Genomic DNA, 16069 nt, shown 5'->3' with positions numbered 1-16069 from the left:
AGCCCCCGTTTTACAGATGAGGTAAGTAAGGCCCAGAGAAGTAAAGTGACTTGCCCGAGGCCACACAGCAGACAAGTGGCGGAGCCCGGCTTGGAACTCAGGTCCTTCCGATTCCCGGGTCGGCGCTCTATCCGCAAAAGATACATAAAGGCTCTGAGAGAAAAAGATGGGAGAGAAAGCGGATCAAGGAACCGGGTCGGAGGAAGGATGGGGAAGAGGGGAAACACCGTGATGTGACCAAGTTAGAGCCGCGGGTGAGACATCTTTGTACCCACCAGGCCGCCGGGGCCAACTGGAGTCCCTGGTTTCCTGGGGGGGGGGATGGAAGGGGCGTCTCCCCCAGCCCCCCAAAACACACACAAACACACACACACTCTCTGTGTCACCCACCCAGCAGGTCCACCCCTTGTTCCCAGCCCCTGCCCTCCCCCGGGGACGGCAACCAGCCCACACGCTCACCGTCTAAAGGACAATTTTATTGCCGCCAACGCCCTTAAAACTCATTTTCCCGCTTCTCCCGGGCCTCCCCTCCTCCCCGACGACGACCCGGGCAGAGCATCTCGCGTTAAAAATAAAGTTACTTCTCGAAATAAATAAATATATAGAAAATAAATAGCCTATGCACTCCATAAATAGTTCCTCGGTCCTCGGCCCGACGGCCTGGGTCCGTCAGGGGCTCGCCGGCCTCGTCGTTTTTCCCCTCCGTCGCGTGGTTGGGGAGGGGGATGTCGCCCGTCAGGTGGCCGAGCGTGCCCAGGTGGGCCCAGCCGCGGGGAGAGGTTATAGGGGGGTCTCCCCGTCCTCGCTGGGCCGTGCGGAGGGGACGGCCTCGAACCAAGAGTCAAGTCAGGCGGGAAGGGTGGGCGTCACCTATAGTGGAACAGATCCCTGAACACGGAGGGCATCTTGGCCGGGTCCACGGGGCGAGGCAGGAAATGGGTGAACTTCTGGTGCCGCTTGGTCCGGTAGCCTTCGCGGGGCGAGCCGTCCTTGTTCAGGGCCACGTAGTACTGCCGCTCCGAATCCGAGTGCTTGTACAGGGTGGAGGCGTACGTGTTGTACCAGTTTTCCTCAAACTGCTCCCGGAAAACGCACTCGCGGGTCAGCTTCTTCTGCGTGGGCACACAGAGGAGGGAGAGGGGGGGATGGACTCCTCGGAGAGACCCCCCCCGCCGCCACGCGTCCGCCCTTGGGCTTCAATGAACCGGAACCACGTTACGCGCCTACGCGGTTCTAAGCACTGGGTAGATCCAAGTTAATCAGGCCGGACACGGTCATCATCATCATCAATCGTATTTATTGAGCGCTTACTGTGTGCAGAGCACTGTACTGAGCGCTCGGGAAGCACAAACTGGCAACATATAGAGACAGTCCCTGTCCCACCTGGGGCTCGCCCTCTTACCCCCATTTGACGGACGAAGTCAGAGAAGCAGCGTGGCCCAGTGGAAATCAATCAATCAATCGTATTTATTGAGCGCTTACTATGTGCAGAGCACTGTACTAAGCGCTTGGGAAGTACAAATTGGCAACACACAGAGGCAGTCCCTACCCAACAGTGGGCTCACAGTCTAAAAGGGGGAGACAGAGAACAAAAGCAAACATACCAACAAAATAAAATAAATAGGATAGAAATGTACAAGTAAAATAAATAGAGTAATAAATATGTACAACCATATAATAATAACAATAATAATAATGGCATTTGTTAAGCGCTTATTATGTGCAAAGCACTGTTCTAAGCGCTGGAGGGATACATGGTAATCAGGTTGTCCCAAGTGGGGCTCACAGTCTTAATCCTCATTTTACAGATGAGGTAACTGAGGCTCAGAGAAGTTAATAATAATAATGGTATTTATTAAGCGCAAAGCACTGTTCTAAGCTCTGGGTAGGTTACAAGGTGACCAGGTTGTCCCATGGGGGGCTCACAGTCTTCATCCCCATTTTACAGATGAGGTAACTGAGGCACAGAGAAGTTAAGTGATTGCCCAAAGTCACACAGCTGACAATTGGTGGAGCCCGGGATTTGAACCCACGACCTCTGACTCCAAAGCCCGGGCTCTTTCCACTGAGCCACGCTGCTTCTCTCTATATATACATATATATATATAACCATATATACATATATACAGGTGCTGTGGGGAAGGGAAGGAGGTAAGATGGGGGAAAGCCCACTGTTGGGTAGGGACTGTCTCTATGTGATGCCAATTTGTACTTCCCAAGCGCTTAGTACAGTGCTCTGCACATAGTAAGCGCTCAATAAATACGATTGATTGATTGATAGTAAGCGCTTAATAAATGCCATCATTATTATTATTATTATTATTGTGAAGTAACTGAGGCTAAGAGAGGGGAAGTGACTCACCCTAGGCCACACAGCAGATGCCAGGATTAGAACCCACTCCTCCTGACGGCCGGGCCCGCGCCCTAGACACTAAGTCGCGCTGCTTTTCTTAAGAGTAAGCAGGGCATGGGGATTGGGCCTAAGGTGAAAATGTTAGTTAGGGGAAATAGGCACGGGGAAAGCCAGCGTCCATTTCTGGCTGTCACCTAATGAGGACTGCCACTTTTCAGTTCAAAGTCAGGTAGGATTGCCGGACCAGGGGCTGGGGCTAAGTGGGGTTGGGATGAAGACTGTAAGCCCCCGTGGCATGAATGAATGAATGAATGAATGAATGAACTAATCAAGCGCTTAGTACAGTGCTCTGCACACAGTAAGAACTCAATAAATACGATTGATGATGATGAATGAACCTGATCAGTTTGTAACCTCCGCAGCGCTTTGAACAGTGCCTGGCACACAGTAAGTGCTGAATAAATGCTATCATTATTATTATTACTATTATTATTATAGTAAGCACTTAAATACCAACATCATATTATTATCCATGCAATGAGTTGCCCTACTGAGAGCTCACCTCCTCCAGGAGGCCTTCCCAGACTGAGCCCCTTCCTTCCTCTCCCCCTCGTCCCCCTCTCCATCCCCCCGCCTTACCTCCTTCCCCTCCCCACAGCACCTGTATATATGTATATACGTTTGTACATATTTAATACTCTATTTTACTTATACATATTTATTCTGTTTATTTTATTTTGTTACTATGTTTGGTTTTGTTCTCTGTCTCCCCCTTCTAAACTGTGAGCCCGCTGTTGGGTAGGGACCGTCTCTAGATGTTACCAACTTGTACTTCCCGAGCGCTTAGTACAGTGCTCTGCACACAGTAAGCACTCAATAAATATGAATGAATGAATGAGGAGCGGGGAAGGGGGATATGTGCATGGGGTGGGGGGGGTGTCCTGCTGACAGGTCTGCCCATTATCAGAAAAGCTCATTGTGGGCAGGGAATGTGTCTGTTTATTGTCCTATTGTACTCTCCCAAGTGCTTAGTACAGGGCGCTGCACCCGGTAAGCGCTCAGTAAATACGACTGGATGAATGAATGAACAGCAGGATGGGCGGGGCCGGGAGAAGGGCCGGTTCCAGGCAGAGCCAAGGGGGCCTCCAATAATAATAATAATAATGTTGGCATTTATTAAGCGCTTACTATGTGCCAAGCACTGTTCTAAGCACTGGGGAGGTTACAAGGTGATCAGGTTGTCCCACGGGGGGCTCACAGTCTTAATCCCCATTTTACAGGTGAGGTCACTGAGGCCCAGAGAAGTGAAGTGACTTGCCCAAGGTCACCCAGCTGACAAGTGGCGGAGCCGGGATTTGAACCCATGACCCCCGACTCCAAAGCCCGGGCTCTTTCCACTGAGCCACGCTGCTTCTCTACAGTCAATCCCGAGTACCTACTGAGCGTCTACTGTGTGCCCAGCACTGCCCTAAGAGCTGGGGAGAGTAAAGCAGTATTAGTTGACGTGATCCCTGACCTCAAAGTGGGGGAGAGGGACACACAAGAAAGTTGACACACAGAAGAAAGAAGGGCTTAAAAGCAGTGTGGCTCAGTGGAAAGAGCCCGGGCTTTGGAGTCAGAGATCACAGGTTTGAATCCCGGCTCCGCCACAGGTCTGCTGTGGGACCTTGGGTAAGTCACTTAACTTCTCTGCGCTTAGAACAGTGCTTTGCACATAGTAAGCGCTTAATAAATGCCATCACTATTATTATTATTATTCTCTGAGCCTAAGTTACCTCATCTGTAAAATGGGGATTAAGACTGTGAGCCCCCCATGGGACAACCTGATCACCTTGTTTCCCCTCTCCAGTGCTCAGAACAGTGCTTTGCACATAGTAAGCACTTAACAAATGCCATCATTATTATTATTATTATTATAAGGTGTATTAATCCAGCTGTATAATGAGCAAAGATGTGGGGGGCAAAGTGCTGCGGGGGGCCAAGGGAGTCACAGTCTTCTAGGCTCTATATGTTGCCAACTTGTGCTTCCCAAGCGCTTAGTACAGTGCTCCGCACACAGTAAGCGCTCAATAAATACGATTGAATGAATGAATAAATGAATAAATGAATGAATGAATGAATGACGAGGCCTTGGGAGAAGGAAAACTCATCTGGGAAGGGAAGGAGTTCCACGCAGAAGAAAGAGAGCAAGATGGAGTGTAAAGGGAGAAGGGAGGGGAAGCAGTGTGGCCTAGTGGAAAGAGCCCAGGCGTGGGAGTTAGAGGACCTGGGTTCTAATCCCAGCTCTGCCACCTACCTGCTGTGTGATCTTGGGCAAGTCACTTAACTTCTCTGGGCTACCGTTCCCTCATCTGCAAAAGGGGAACTCAGTACCAGTTCTCATCATCATCAATCGTATTTATTGAGCACTTACTGTGTGCAGGGCACTGTACTAAGCGCTTGGGAAGTACAAGTGGGCAACATCTCCTTCCTACTTAGGACACGAGCCCCACCTGAGACCTGATTAGAGAAGTGGCTTGGCATAGTGGGAAGAGCCCAGGCCACGGGTTCCAATCCCAGCTCTGCCACTTGTCAGCTGGGTGACCTTGGGCAAGTCACTTCATTTCTCTGTGCCTCAGTTACCTCATCTGGAAAATGGGGATGAAGATTGTGAGCCCCACATGGGACAACCTGATCACCTTGTAGCCTCCCCAGCGCTTAGAACACTGCTTTGCACATAGTAAGTGCTTAACAAATGCCAAAATTATTATTATTATTATTACCTCATCTATCAAATGGGGATTGAGACTGTGAACCCCATGCGGGACAGGGACTGTGTCCAACCCGATTTGCTTGTATCCACCCCAGTGCTTACTATAGTGTCTGGCACATAGTAAGCACTTAAATACCTCCATTATTATTATCTTAATAATAATAAAAATAATAGTAATGATGGTATTTACTAAGCACTTCCTATGTGCCAAGCACTGTTCAAAGTGCTGGAGCAGATACAAGGTGATCAGGTTGTCCCACGGGGGGCTCCCAATCTTAATCCCCATTTTACAGATGAGGTAACAGGCACAGAGAAGTTAAGCCACTTGCCCAAGGTCACACAGCTGACAAGTGGCAGAGCCAGGATTAGAACCCACATCCCCCACTAGTCTCTACGCTCCTTGGAGGGCGGGGATCGGGTCCACCAACGGTTCGCTTAGACTCTCCCGAGCGTTCAGTACGGTGCTCTGCCCCCAGTAAGTGTCCGCGTGGCTCAATGGAACGAGCCCGGGCTTTGGAGTCAGAGGTCATGGGTTCAAATCCTGGCTCCGCCAATTAGCTGTGTGACTTTGGGCGGGTCACTTCGCTTCTCTGGGCCTCAGTGATCTCATCTGTAAAATGGGGATGAAGACTGGGAGCCCCCCGTGGGACAACCGGATCACCTTGCAACCTCCCCAGCGCTTAGAACAGTGCTTTGCACAGAGTAAGCGCTTAACAAAAGCCATTATTATTATTATTATCATCATCCACTGACTCCCAAGCTCGTGCTCTTTCCACTAAGCCACACTGCTTCCTATCGACCTCAGCCCTTAATACAGTGCTTGGCATATAGTAAGCGCTTAAATACCACAATTATTACTATTATTATTATTCTTAGTAGTAAGAGAGTCAATAAGATATGAAAAAGAGAGCTAATGGAGCACTTTAGAGCCAATAGTTAGGAGTTTCTATTTGAAATAGAGACAGTCTTGGAGGACTTTGAGGATGGGGGAGACGCGGGCATCTGTGATCCAAGCAATGGAGTGTGATATGGACCAGGGGAGGGGAGAGATTGGAGACGGAGGCCAGGGAGGAGCCTGCTACAGTAGCCAAACTAAGAATGGCACAGCCCTAGGAGCAGCAGCATCATCATCATCAATCGTATTTATTGAGCGCTTACTGTGTGCAGAGCACTGTACGAAGCACTTGGGAAGTCCAAGTTGGCAACATCTAGAGACAGTCCCTACCCAACAGTGGGCTCACAGTCTAAAAGGGGGAGACAGAGAACAAAACCAAACATACTAACAAAATAAAATAAATAGAATAGATATGTACAAGTAAAATAAATAAATAAATAAATAACTAGAATAAATAAATAAATCATCATCATCATCAATCATATTTATTGAGTGCTTACTGCGTGCAGAGCACTGTACTAAGCGCTTGGGAAGTCCAAGTTGGCAACATAGAGAGACGGTCCCTACCCAACAGTGGGCTCACAGTCTAAAAGGGGGAGACAGAGAACGAAACCAAGCATACTAACAAAATAAAATAAATAGAATAGATATGTACAAGTAAAATAAATAAATAAATAAATAAATAGAATAAATAAATAAATCATCATCATCATCAATCGTATTTATTGAGCGCTTACTGCGTGCAGAGCACTGTACTAAGCGCTTGGGAAGTCCAAGTTGGCAACATAGAGAGACGGTCCCTACCCAACAGTGGGCTCACAGTCTAAAACGGGGAGACAGAGAACGAAACCAAACATACTAACAAAATAAAATAAATAGAATAGATATGTACTAGTAAAATAAATAAATAGAATAAATAAATAAATAAATAAATCATAATCATCATCAATCGTATTTATTGAGCGCTTACTGTGTGCAGAGCACTGTACTAAGCGCTTGGGAAGTCCAAGTTGGCAACATAGAGAGACAGTCCCTACCCAACAGTGGGCTCACAGTCTAAAAGGGGGAGACAGAGAACAAAACCAAACATACTAACGAAATAAAATAAATAGAATAGATATGTACAAGTAAAATAAATAAATAAATAGAATAAATAAATAAATAAGTAGAATAAATAAATAAATAAATAGAATAAATAAATAGAATAAATAGAATAAATAAATAAAGAATAGGAGCAGAGTGATGGCCATTAGACTGAAGCGCCCATCTTCCCAAGTCATTGTGCCCCATTAATCAATCATATTTACTGAGCGTTTACTGTGTGCAGAGCACTGTACTAAGCCTTTGGGAGAGTCCAACAGAACAATATAGCCGACACATTCCCAGTCCACAGTGAGCTTCAGTCTTGATACCAAATATCCGTTCTCTTGATGCACAAATCCACAACTTCAACTCCACCCTCTCCGCTGAACGCCACTCCCTCGCTCCCCTGTCCCTCTGACCACTGACCCGCTGCCCTGGATCGCCTCGACTACCCGCTTCCTCCGCCCTTGTGCATGAGCGATTTCTGATGCAGAAATCCAATCAATCAATCAATCAATCGTATTTATTGAGCGCTTACTATGTGCAGAGCACTGTACTAAGCGCTTGGGAAGTACAAATTGGCAACACATAGAGACAGTCCCTACCCAACAGTGGGCTCACAGTCTAAAAGGGGGAGACAGAGAACAGAACCAAACATACCAACAAAATAAAATAAATAGGATAGAAATGTACAAGTAAAATAGAGTAATAAATATGTACAACCATATATACATAAATCCAGCCATCAGACCTCCCTCTCCCACCTCAAACATCCTCCCCTGCTCTATAACATCCCCCTCCTCCAGCTGACGATACTTCATCTCATTGCCCACAGTGGACTTTTCACTCCCTGTCCCCATCTTCTGCCCCTGATGACCAGGCCACATACTTTTTCTATAAAATAGAAACTATCAATTGTGCTCTGCACACAGTACACACTCAATAAATACGACAATGAATGACTATATCTCCCTAAAATCTCCCCTGCTCCTTTCCAATCCCTCCCTCATCCTACTCCTCCTTCAAACCTCCCATCTTTCCTAGCAGCATCTCTAGAGATCTCCCAAATCCTCTCCAATTCCACCCCCTCTTACCTATGCTTCCGACCCCATCCCGGCACACCTTATTGAAACACTCAGCCCACCGACCTTTTCATTCATTCATTCAATCGTATTTATTGAGCGCTTACTGTGTGCGCAGAGCACTGTACAAAGCGCTTGGGAAGTCCAAGATGGCAACATATAGAGATGGTCCTACCCAACAGTGGGCTCACAGTCGAGAACTTCAAAAGACTCACTCTCCAGTGGATCCTTCCCCGTTGCTTTCAAATGTGCCCTTGCAAACCCTATCTTAAAAAAAACCCTCCCCGGCTCCCTCCAACTATCTCCCCACCCCGGTAATTTATTTCCAAACTCCCTGGGCGAATTTACATGTGATGCCTCCATTTCTTCTCTTCCATCCCCTGCAATCTGGCTTCCACCCCCTGCACTCTGCAGAAATAGCCCTCTCCAAGGACATCTTTTTTGCCAATTCCAGTGACCTCCACTTCTCCCTTATCCTCCTCGACCTCTAAATTGCTTTCAACACTGCGGACCATCCCCTTCTCCTGGAAACTATCCAACCTTGGCATCGCTGACCCCGTCCTCTCCTGGTTCTCCTCCTATCTCTCTGGTGGGCTCCCTCCTCCTCTGCCTCGCAACTACTATCTGTGAGAATCCCTCAAGATTCAGTTCTGGGTCCCCCTTTCTTTTTTCCATCTTCACCCACTTCCTCAGAGAACTCCTCTGCTCCCACAGTTAAAAACTCCCCTCCCCTGTTCCCAAATCTACTTCGCTGACCCTGACCTCTCTCCTTCTCTGCAAGTCTTGCATTTCCTCCTGCCTTTAGGACATCCCTACTTAGATGGCCTGCTGACACCTCAAACTTAACATGTCCAAAACAAAGCTGGATGAGGATCTTCCAAAAAAAAAAAAAAAAAAACCCTTTCCTCCCCATGCCTTTCCCATCACTGTAGACAGCACTACCATCCTCCGTCTCACAATCTAGTAAAGTTGACATTATCCTCAACTCATCTCTCTCATTCATCTCCTCCTGCCTTCAGGACATCTCCATCTGGATTTCTGCCCGCCACCTAAAACTCAGTATGTCCATGACTGAACTCCTTATCTTCTCTCCCAAACCCTGTCCTCTCCCTGACTTTCCCATCACTGTAGACATCACTACCATCCTTCCCGTCTCACAAGCCCACAACCTTGGTGTCATCCTCTACTCCGCTCTCTCATTCACCCCTCACATCCAAGCCGTCACCAAAACCTGCCGGTCTCAGCTCTGCAACATCGCCAAGATCCGCCCTTTCCTCTCCATCCATACATACCGTTACCCTGCTCATTCAAGCTCTCATCCTATCCCGTCTGGACTGCTGCATCAGCCTTCTCTCTGATCTCCCAACCTCGTGTCTCTCCCCACTTCAATCCATACTTCATGCCGCTGCCCGGATTATCTTAGTCCAGAAACGCTCTGGGCATATTACTCCCCTCCTCAGAAATCTCCAGTGGCTACCAATCAATCTGCGCATCAGGCAGAAACTCCTCACCCTGGGCTTCCAGGCTGTCCATCTCCTCGCCCCCTCCTACCTCACCTCCCTTCTGTCCTTCTCCAGCCCAGCCCGCACCCTCCGCTCCTCCGCCGCTAATCTCCTCACCGTACCTCGTTCTCGCCTGTCCCGCCATCGACCCCCGGCCCACGTCCTCCCCCGGGCCTGGAATTCCTTCCCTCTGCCCATCCACCAAGCTAGCTCTCTTCCTCCCTTCAAAGCCCTACTGAGAGCTCACCTCCTCCAGGAGGCCTTCCCAGACTGAGCCCCCTTTTTCCTCTCCTCCTCCCCATCCCCGCCACCCTACCTCCTTCCCCTCCCCACAGCACTTGTATATATCTGTACAGATTTATTAGTCTATTTATTTCACTTGTACATGTTTACTATTCTACTTATTTTGTTAAATATTATAGCTATAATTCTATTTGTTCGGAGGATTTTGACACCGATCCACATGTTTTGTTGTCTGTCTCCCCGTTCTAGACTGCGAGCCCTTTGTTGCATAGGGACTGTCTCTATATGTTGCCGACTTGTACTTCCCAAGCTCTTAGTACAATGCTCTGCACACAGTAAGTGCTCAATAAATACGACTGAATGAAATGAATGAATTCGACCTGCCTATTCAGTCTGTCACCAAATCCTGTCGATTTTCCCTTCACTACATTTTTTTAATGGCATGTGCCAGGCACTGTACTACACACTGGGGTAGATACAAGCTAGTCAGGTTGGATACAGTCCCCATCCCACATGGGGCTCACCGTCTTAATTCCCATTATATAAATGAGGGAACTGAGGCCTAGAGACGTTAAGCGAGTTGCCCAAGGTCACACAGCAGACAAGTGGTGGAGTCAGGATTAGAACCCAGGTCCTCCTAACTCCGAGCCCGTGCTCTATCCACTAGTCCAGGCTGCTTCTCTAGAATCCACCCTTTCCTCTCCAAACTGCCACCACACTGATCCAAGTGCTTACCATATTCCCAACTTGATTACACCATAATAATAATAATAATACTTATGGTATTTAAGTGACTACTATGTGCCAGAGGTCATGGGTTCAAATTCCGCCTCTGCCAATTAGCTGTGTGACTTTGGGCAAGTCACTTAACTTCTCTGGGCCTCAGTTCCCTCATCTGTAAAATGGGGATGAAGACTGTGAGCCCCCCCGTGGGACAACCTGATCATGTTGTAACCTCTCCAGCGCTTAGAACAGTGCTTTGCACATAGTAAGCGCTTAATAAATGCCATCATTATTATTATTATTATTACTAAGCACTGGGGTGGATCAAAGCAAATCAGGTTGGACAAAGTCCCTGTCCCACATGGGGCTCCCAGTCTCAATCCCCATGTTACAGATTGAGGGAACTGAGGCACAGAGAAGCGAAGTGACTCACCCAAGGTCACACAGCGGACCAGTGGCGGGGCTGGGATTAGAACCCGTGACCTTCCAACTCCCAGGCCTGTTCTCTATCCACTAAGCCAGCCTCTTTGGTGACCTCCCTGCCTCAGGTCACTCCCCACTCCAGCCCATACTTCGCTTTGCTGCCCAAATCATCCACATTTTCCGAATCCTCCAAAACCTCCGCAACAGAAACTCTTTACCCCGGGCTTTAAAGTGTTCAATCAGCTCTCCCCGTCCTTCCTCACCTCATCATCAATCGTATTTATTGAGCGCTTACTGTGTGCAGAGCACTGTACTAAGCGCTTGGGAAGTACAAATTGGCAACATATAGAGACAGTCCCTACCCAACAGTGGGCTTACAGTCTAAAAGGGGAAGACAGAGAACAAAACCTTACCTCACCTCCTCCTACAACCCAGGCTGCACACTTGGCATTCTCGGGCTCACCTACCTCACTGCCAAACCCCTTGGCCCGCATCCTCCCGCAGGCCTCAACTCCCTCCCCCTTAATATCCGACAGACCACTGCTCTCCTTGCTTCAAAGGCCTCCTAAAATCACATCCTAGACCGTGAGCCCACTGTTGGGTAGGGACTGTCTCTCTATGTTGCCAACTTGTACTTCCCAAGCGCTTAGTCCAGTGCTCTGCACACAGTAAGCGCTCAATAAATACAATTGATTGATCCTACTGAGAGCTCACCTCCTCCAAGAGGCCTTCCCAGACTTTTTTCCTCTCCTTCCCCTCCCCACAGCACCTGTATAGATGTTTGTAGAGATTTATTACTCTATTTTACTTGTACATATTTACTATTTATTTTGTTAATGATGTGCATCTAGCTTTATTTCTATTTGTTCTGACGACTGTCCACATGGTTTGTTTTGTTGTCTGTCTCCCCCTTCTAGACTGTGAGCCCGCTGTTGGGTAGGGACCGTCCCTATATCTTGCCAACTTTTGCTTCCCAGTCGCTTAGTACACTGCTCTGCACACAGTAAGCGCTCAATACGATTGATTGATCGATTAGTACAGTGCTCTGCACACAGTAAGCGCTCAATTGAATGAGTGAATGAATGAATCTCCTAGAAGCCCTCCGTGACTTAACCCTCGTTCTGCATCGCTTATGCACTAGCAGCTCAGCGCTTACGTCCAGATCCTTATACTATGCTTTTTCCCTTATCCGTAAATCAATTCAGCGCTTAGAACAGTGCTTGGCACAGAGTGAGCGCTTAACAGATACCATCATTATCATGATTTTAATGCCCGTCTTCCCCACTAGATTGTAAGTTCCTTGTGGGCAGGGGCCATATCCTCCAACTTTACCACACTGTACTCCCCAATTGCTTAGTACAGTGCTCCACATACGATAAGCACTCAATAAATATCATTTGTTGAAGAAGAGCGGGTGCCCACAGCAGAGCCTTATTCGGGAGAAGAGTGTGAGAAAGAACAGAAGAGGTAAGAGGAAAACCAGAAGACGGAATTATCCCCAGTGTCAAAGGCAGATAAGAGGAGGGAGAGGAGGAGCAGGTGGATTAGAGCGTCCATTAGATTTGGTGAGAAATAGGGCACCGACGGAAAGCAGGGCGGCCTAATGGACAGACCACGGGCCTTGGACTCAGAAGGACCTGAGTTCTAATTCCGGCTCCGCCACCTGTCTGCCTTATAACCTTGGCCAAGTCACTTCACTTCTTTGTGCCTCAGTCACCTCGTCTGTAAATTAGGGATTAAGACCGGTGAGCTCCAGGTGGGACCCGGACTTGCGTCCAACCTGATGAGCTTGGATCTACCCCGCGGCTCTTAGAACAGTGCCTGGCACCCAGTGAGCGCCTAACTAGTACCATAAAAAAGGGAAACAAAACTAAAACCCCCCAAAAAGGTGGCCCTGGAAGGAGAGTGGAGTCCGTGGGGTTGAAAGGGGCGGAGACTGTGCCCAACCTGATTAGTTTGTATCGACCCCGTACTTGACACATAGTAAGCACTTCACAAATTACCATTAAGTAAATAAATGTCTCTCCTCCATCTTACCTCCTTCCCTTCTCCACAGCACCTGTATATATGTATATATGGTTGTGCATATTTATTACTCTATTTATTTATTTATTTATTTATTTTACTTGTACATTTCTATCCTATTTATTTTATTTTGTTGATATGTTTGGTTCTGTTCTCTGTCTCCCCCTTTTCGACTGTGAGCCCACTGTTGGGTAGGGACTGTCTCTATGTGTTGCCAATTTGTACTTCCCAAGCGCTTAGTACAGTGCTCTGCACATAGTATGCGCTCAATAAATACGATTGATTGATTGATCCCTTCCCCCACCATCCCAGTACTGCTGTTCAGCTGTATTATCAATGACCTTCCTGTAGATCATTTATTTTAGTGCCTCCCTCTCCTGCTAGATTAGAAACTCCTAAAGGGCAGAGACTACATCTATTTACTCTCACTCTCCCCAGAGCTTAGTACAGTATAAAGCAGGTGCTCAGTACATGCTACTGAGAGCAGGGGACAGCACTGAAGCAGTGTGATTTAGTGGGAAAAGGACAGGTTTGGAAGTCAGGGGACCTGTGTTCTACCCCCTGCTCTGCCTCTTACCTAATGTGAGATCGCAGTCAAGTCACTTAATTTTTCTATACCACGGTTCCTTCATCTGTAAAATGGGATGAAATCCCTGAAATCCAAGCGAGCTCTCTTCCTCCCTTCAAGGCCCTACTGAGAGCTCACCTCCTCCAGGAGGCCTTCCCACACTGAGCCCCCTCCCTCCTCTCCCCCCTCCATCCCCCCCATCTTATCTCCTTCCCTTCCCCACAGCACCTGTATATATGTATAGATGTTTGTACATATTTATTACCCTATTTATTTTACTTGTACATATCTATTCTATTTATTTTATTTTGTTAATATGTTTGGTTTTGTTCTCCGTCTCCCCCTTCTAGACTGTGGGCCCACCGTTGGGTAGGGACCGTCTCTATATGTTGCCAACTTGTACTTCCCAAGCACTTAGTACAGTGCTCTGCACACAGTAAGCGCTCAATACGATTGATTGATTGATCGCTCACTTCCTTAGACTGTGAGCCCCATGTGGGGCAGGGACTGTGTCCAACCTAATTATCTTGAATCTACTTCAGTGCTTGGCATGTAAGTGCTTTAACCTTCCCTCTCTAATCGGTATTTCACTCCACTGTCTCACTGTTTTTCCGAAAAAACCTTCAGGCCGTATTTCCCCACTCCTCAAGAACCTCCAGGGGTTGCCTGTCCACCTCTGCATCAAACAGAAACTCCTCACCATGGGCTATTAGGGCAGTCTATCTGCTCTCCCTCTCCTCCCTGACCTTGCTGATCTCCTATAATAATAATAATAATAATGGCATTTATTAAGTGCTTACTATGTGCAAAGCACTGTTCTAAGCACCGGGGAGGTTACAAAATGATCAGGTTGTCCCCCGGGGTGCTCACAGTCTTCACCCCCATTTTACAGATGAGGTAACTGAGGCATACAGAAGTGATTTGCCCAAGGTCACACAGCTGACAAGCGGCCGAGTCGGGATTTGAACCCATGACCTGGGGCTCTTTCCACTGAGCCACGCTGCTATAACCCAGAGCGGCAGTGTGGCCTACTGGAAAGACTATGTGCCTGGGAGTCGGAGGATCTGGGTTCTAGAGCCCGGTCATGGGTTCTAATCCCAACTCCGCCGCTTGTCTGCTGTGTGACCTTGGGCAAGTCACTTCACTTCTCGGGGCCTCAGTTACTTCACCGGGAAAATGGGGATTTAGACGGCGAGCCCCACTTGGGACAACCTACTCTGTCAAGAACAGTGGTTGGCACACAGTAAGCGCTTAACAAATACCATAATAATAATAATAATAATCCTGGCTTCGCCACTTGTACACTTCTATATTTGTACTTTCCCAAGTGCTTAGTACAGTAGTCTGCATACAGTAAGTGCTCAATAAATGTGACTGTCTGCCGTGTGACCCTGGGCGAGTCGCTTCTCTGTGCCTCAGTTACCTCATCTGTAAAACGGGGATTAAAATTTTGAGCCGCATGTGGGACCTGGACTGAGTTCAACCTGATTATCTTGTATCTACCTCAGTGGTTAGTACAGTGTTATGGTATTCGTTAAACGTTTACCAAGTCACACGTTCCATTCCCCCAACACCAACCTAGTCTCTGCAACCTGATCTCGTCTCCCCCACCATCGACCCCTTGCCCACAAAACTCGTTGAGGGCAGGGAATGTGTCTATCATTATATTGTATTCTCCCAAGTGCTCACTGCAGTGCTTTGCACATAGTAAGCGCTCAATAACTACAACTGAGTGAATGAATGGAACTTTCCCCCAGCCCAGACCCTGTTATCTCTGGAGGAGCCAATGGATCTGTAATTTATCCATATCCATAATTTATTTATTTATATTAATGTCCGTCTCCCCCCCTCTAGATTGTAAGCTCGTTGTGGGCAGGGAATGGGTCTGTTTACTGTTGTACTGTCCACTCCCAAGCGCTTAATACAGTGTTCCGCACACAGTAAGCGCTCAATAAATACAACAATGAATGAACGACCCTCAGGACATTTGATGTTCACCCCACTTCCACCGCACCAGTGTACACCTCTTTCAATTATACATGATCAATTACTGCCTCACTCTCTAGACTGTAAGCTCGTTCTGGGCAGGGAACGTGTCTGCTAATTCTGTTGGACTGTACTCTCCCAAGCGCTCAGTTCAGTAAGTATTGAGTACTTAGTAAGTACATCAATCAATCAATCGTATTTATTGAGCGCTTACTGTGTGCAGAGCACTGTACTAAGTGCTTGGGAAGTACATAGTACAGCACATAGTAAGCGCGCAATAAATACCTTTGATTAATCGATCGTTTGACGCTCCTGGCGGACCCTTGAGGCTGTGGTACAGATTCACAACGAGAGGGATCTTCTCACCCAAACCTGCCCTTCCCCTGACTTTCCCATCACTGTAGACAACACCACGATCCTCCCTGCCTCACAAG

The 16069-nt window shown here is 47.7% G+C and overlaps 1 protein-coding gene across 1 annotated transcript in view; it reads right to left on the bottom strand.

Moving 5' to 3' along the window:
- Positions 1-653: 653 nt before the first annotated feature.
- FGF16 (fibroblast growth factor 16) overlaps positions 654-16069 on the bottom strand; it is a 41585-nt gene continuing 26169 nt past the window's right edge. The window contains exon 3 of the mRNA XM_038748357.1: positions 654-1112. Coding sequence (XP_038604285.1) covers positions 867-1112 — 246 coding nt within the window. The 3' untranslated portion in view covers positions 654-866. The remainder of the gene's footprint in view (positions 1113-16069) is intronic.

The sequence above is a fragment of the Tachyglossus aculeatus genome, chromosome 6 (assembly GCF_015852505.1).
Source record: "Tachyglossus aculeatus isolate mTacAcu1 chromosome 6, mTacAcu1.pri, whole genome shotgun sequence".
Lineage (NCBI taxonomy): Eukaryota > Metazoa > Chordata > Mammalia > Monotremata > Tachyglossidae > Tachyglossus > Tachyglossus aculeatus.
This window is presented reverse-complemented; position numbering and strand designations above follow the sequence as displayed.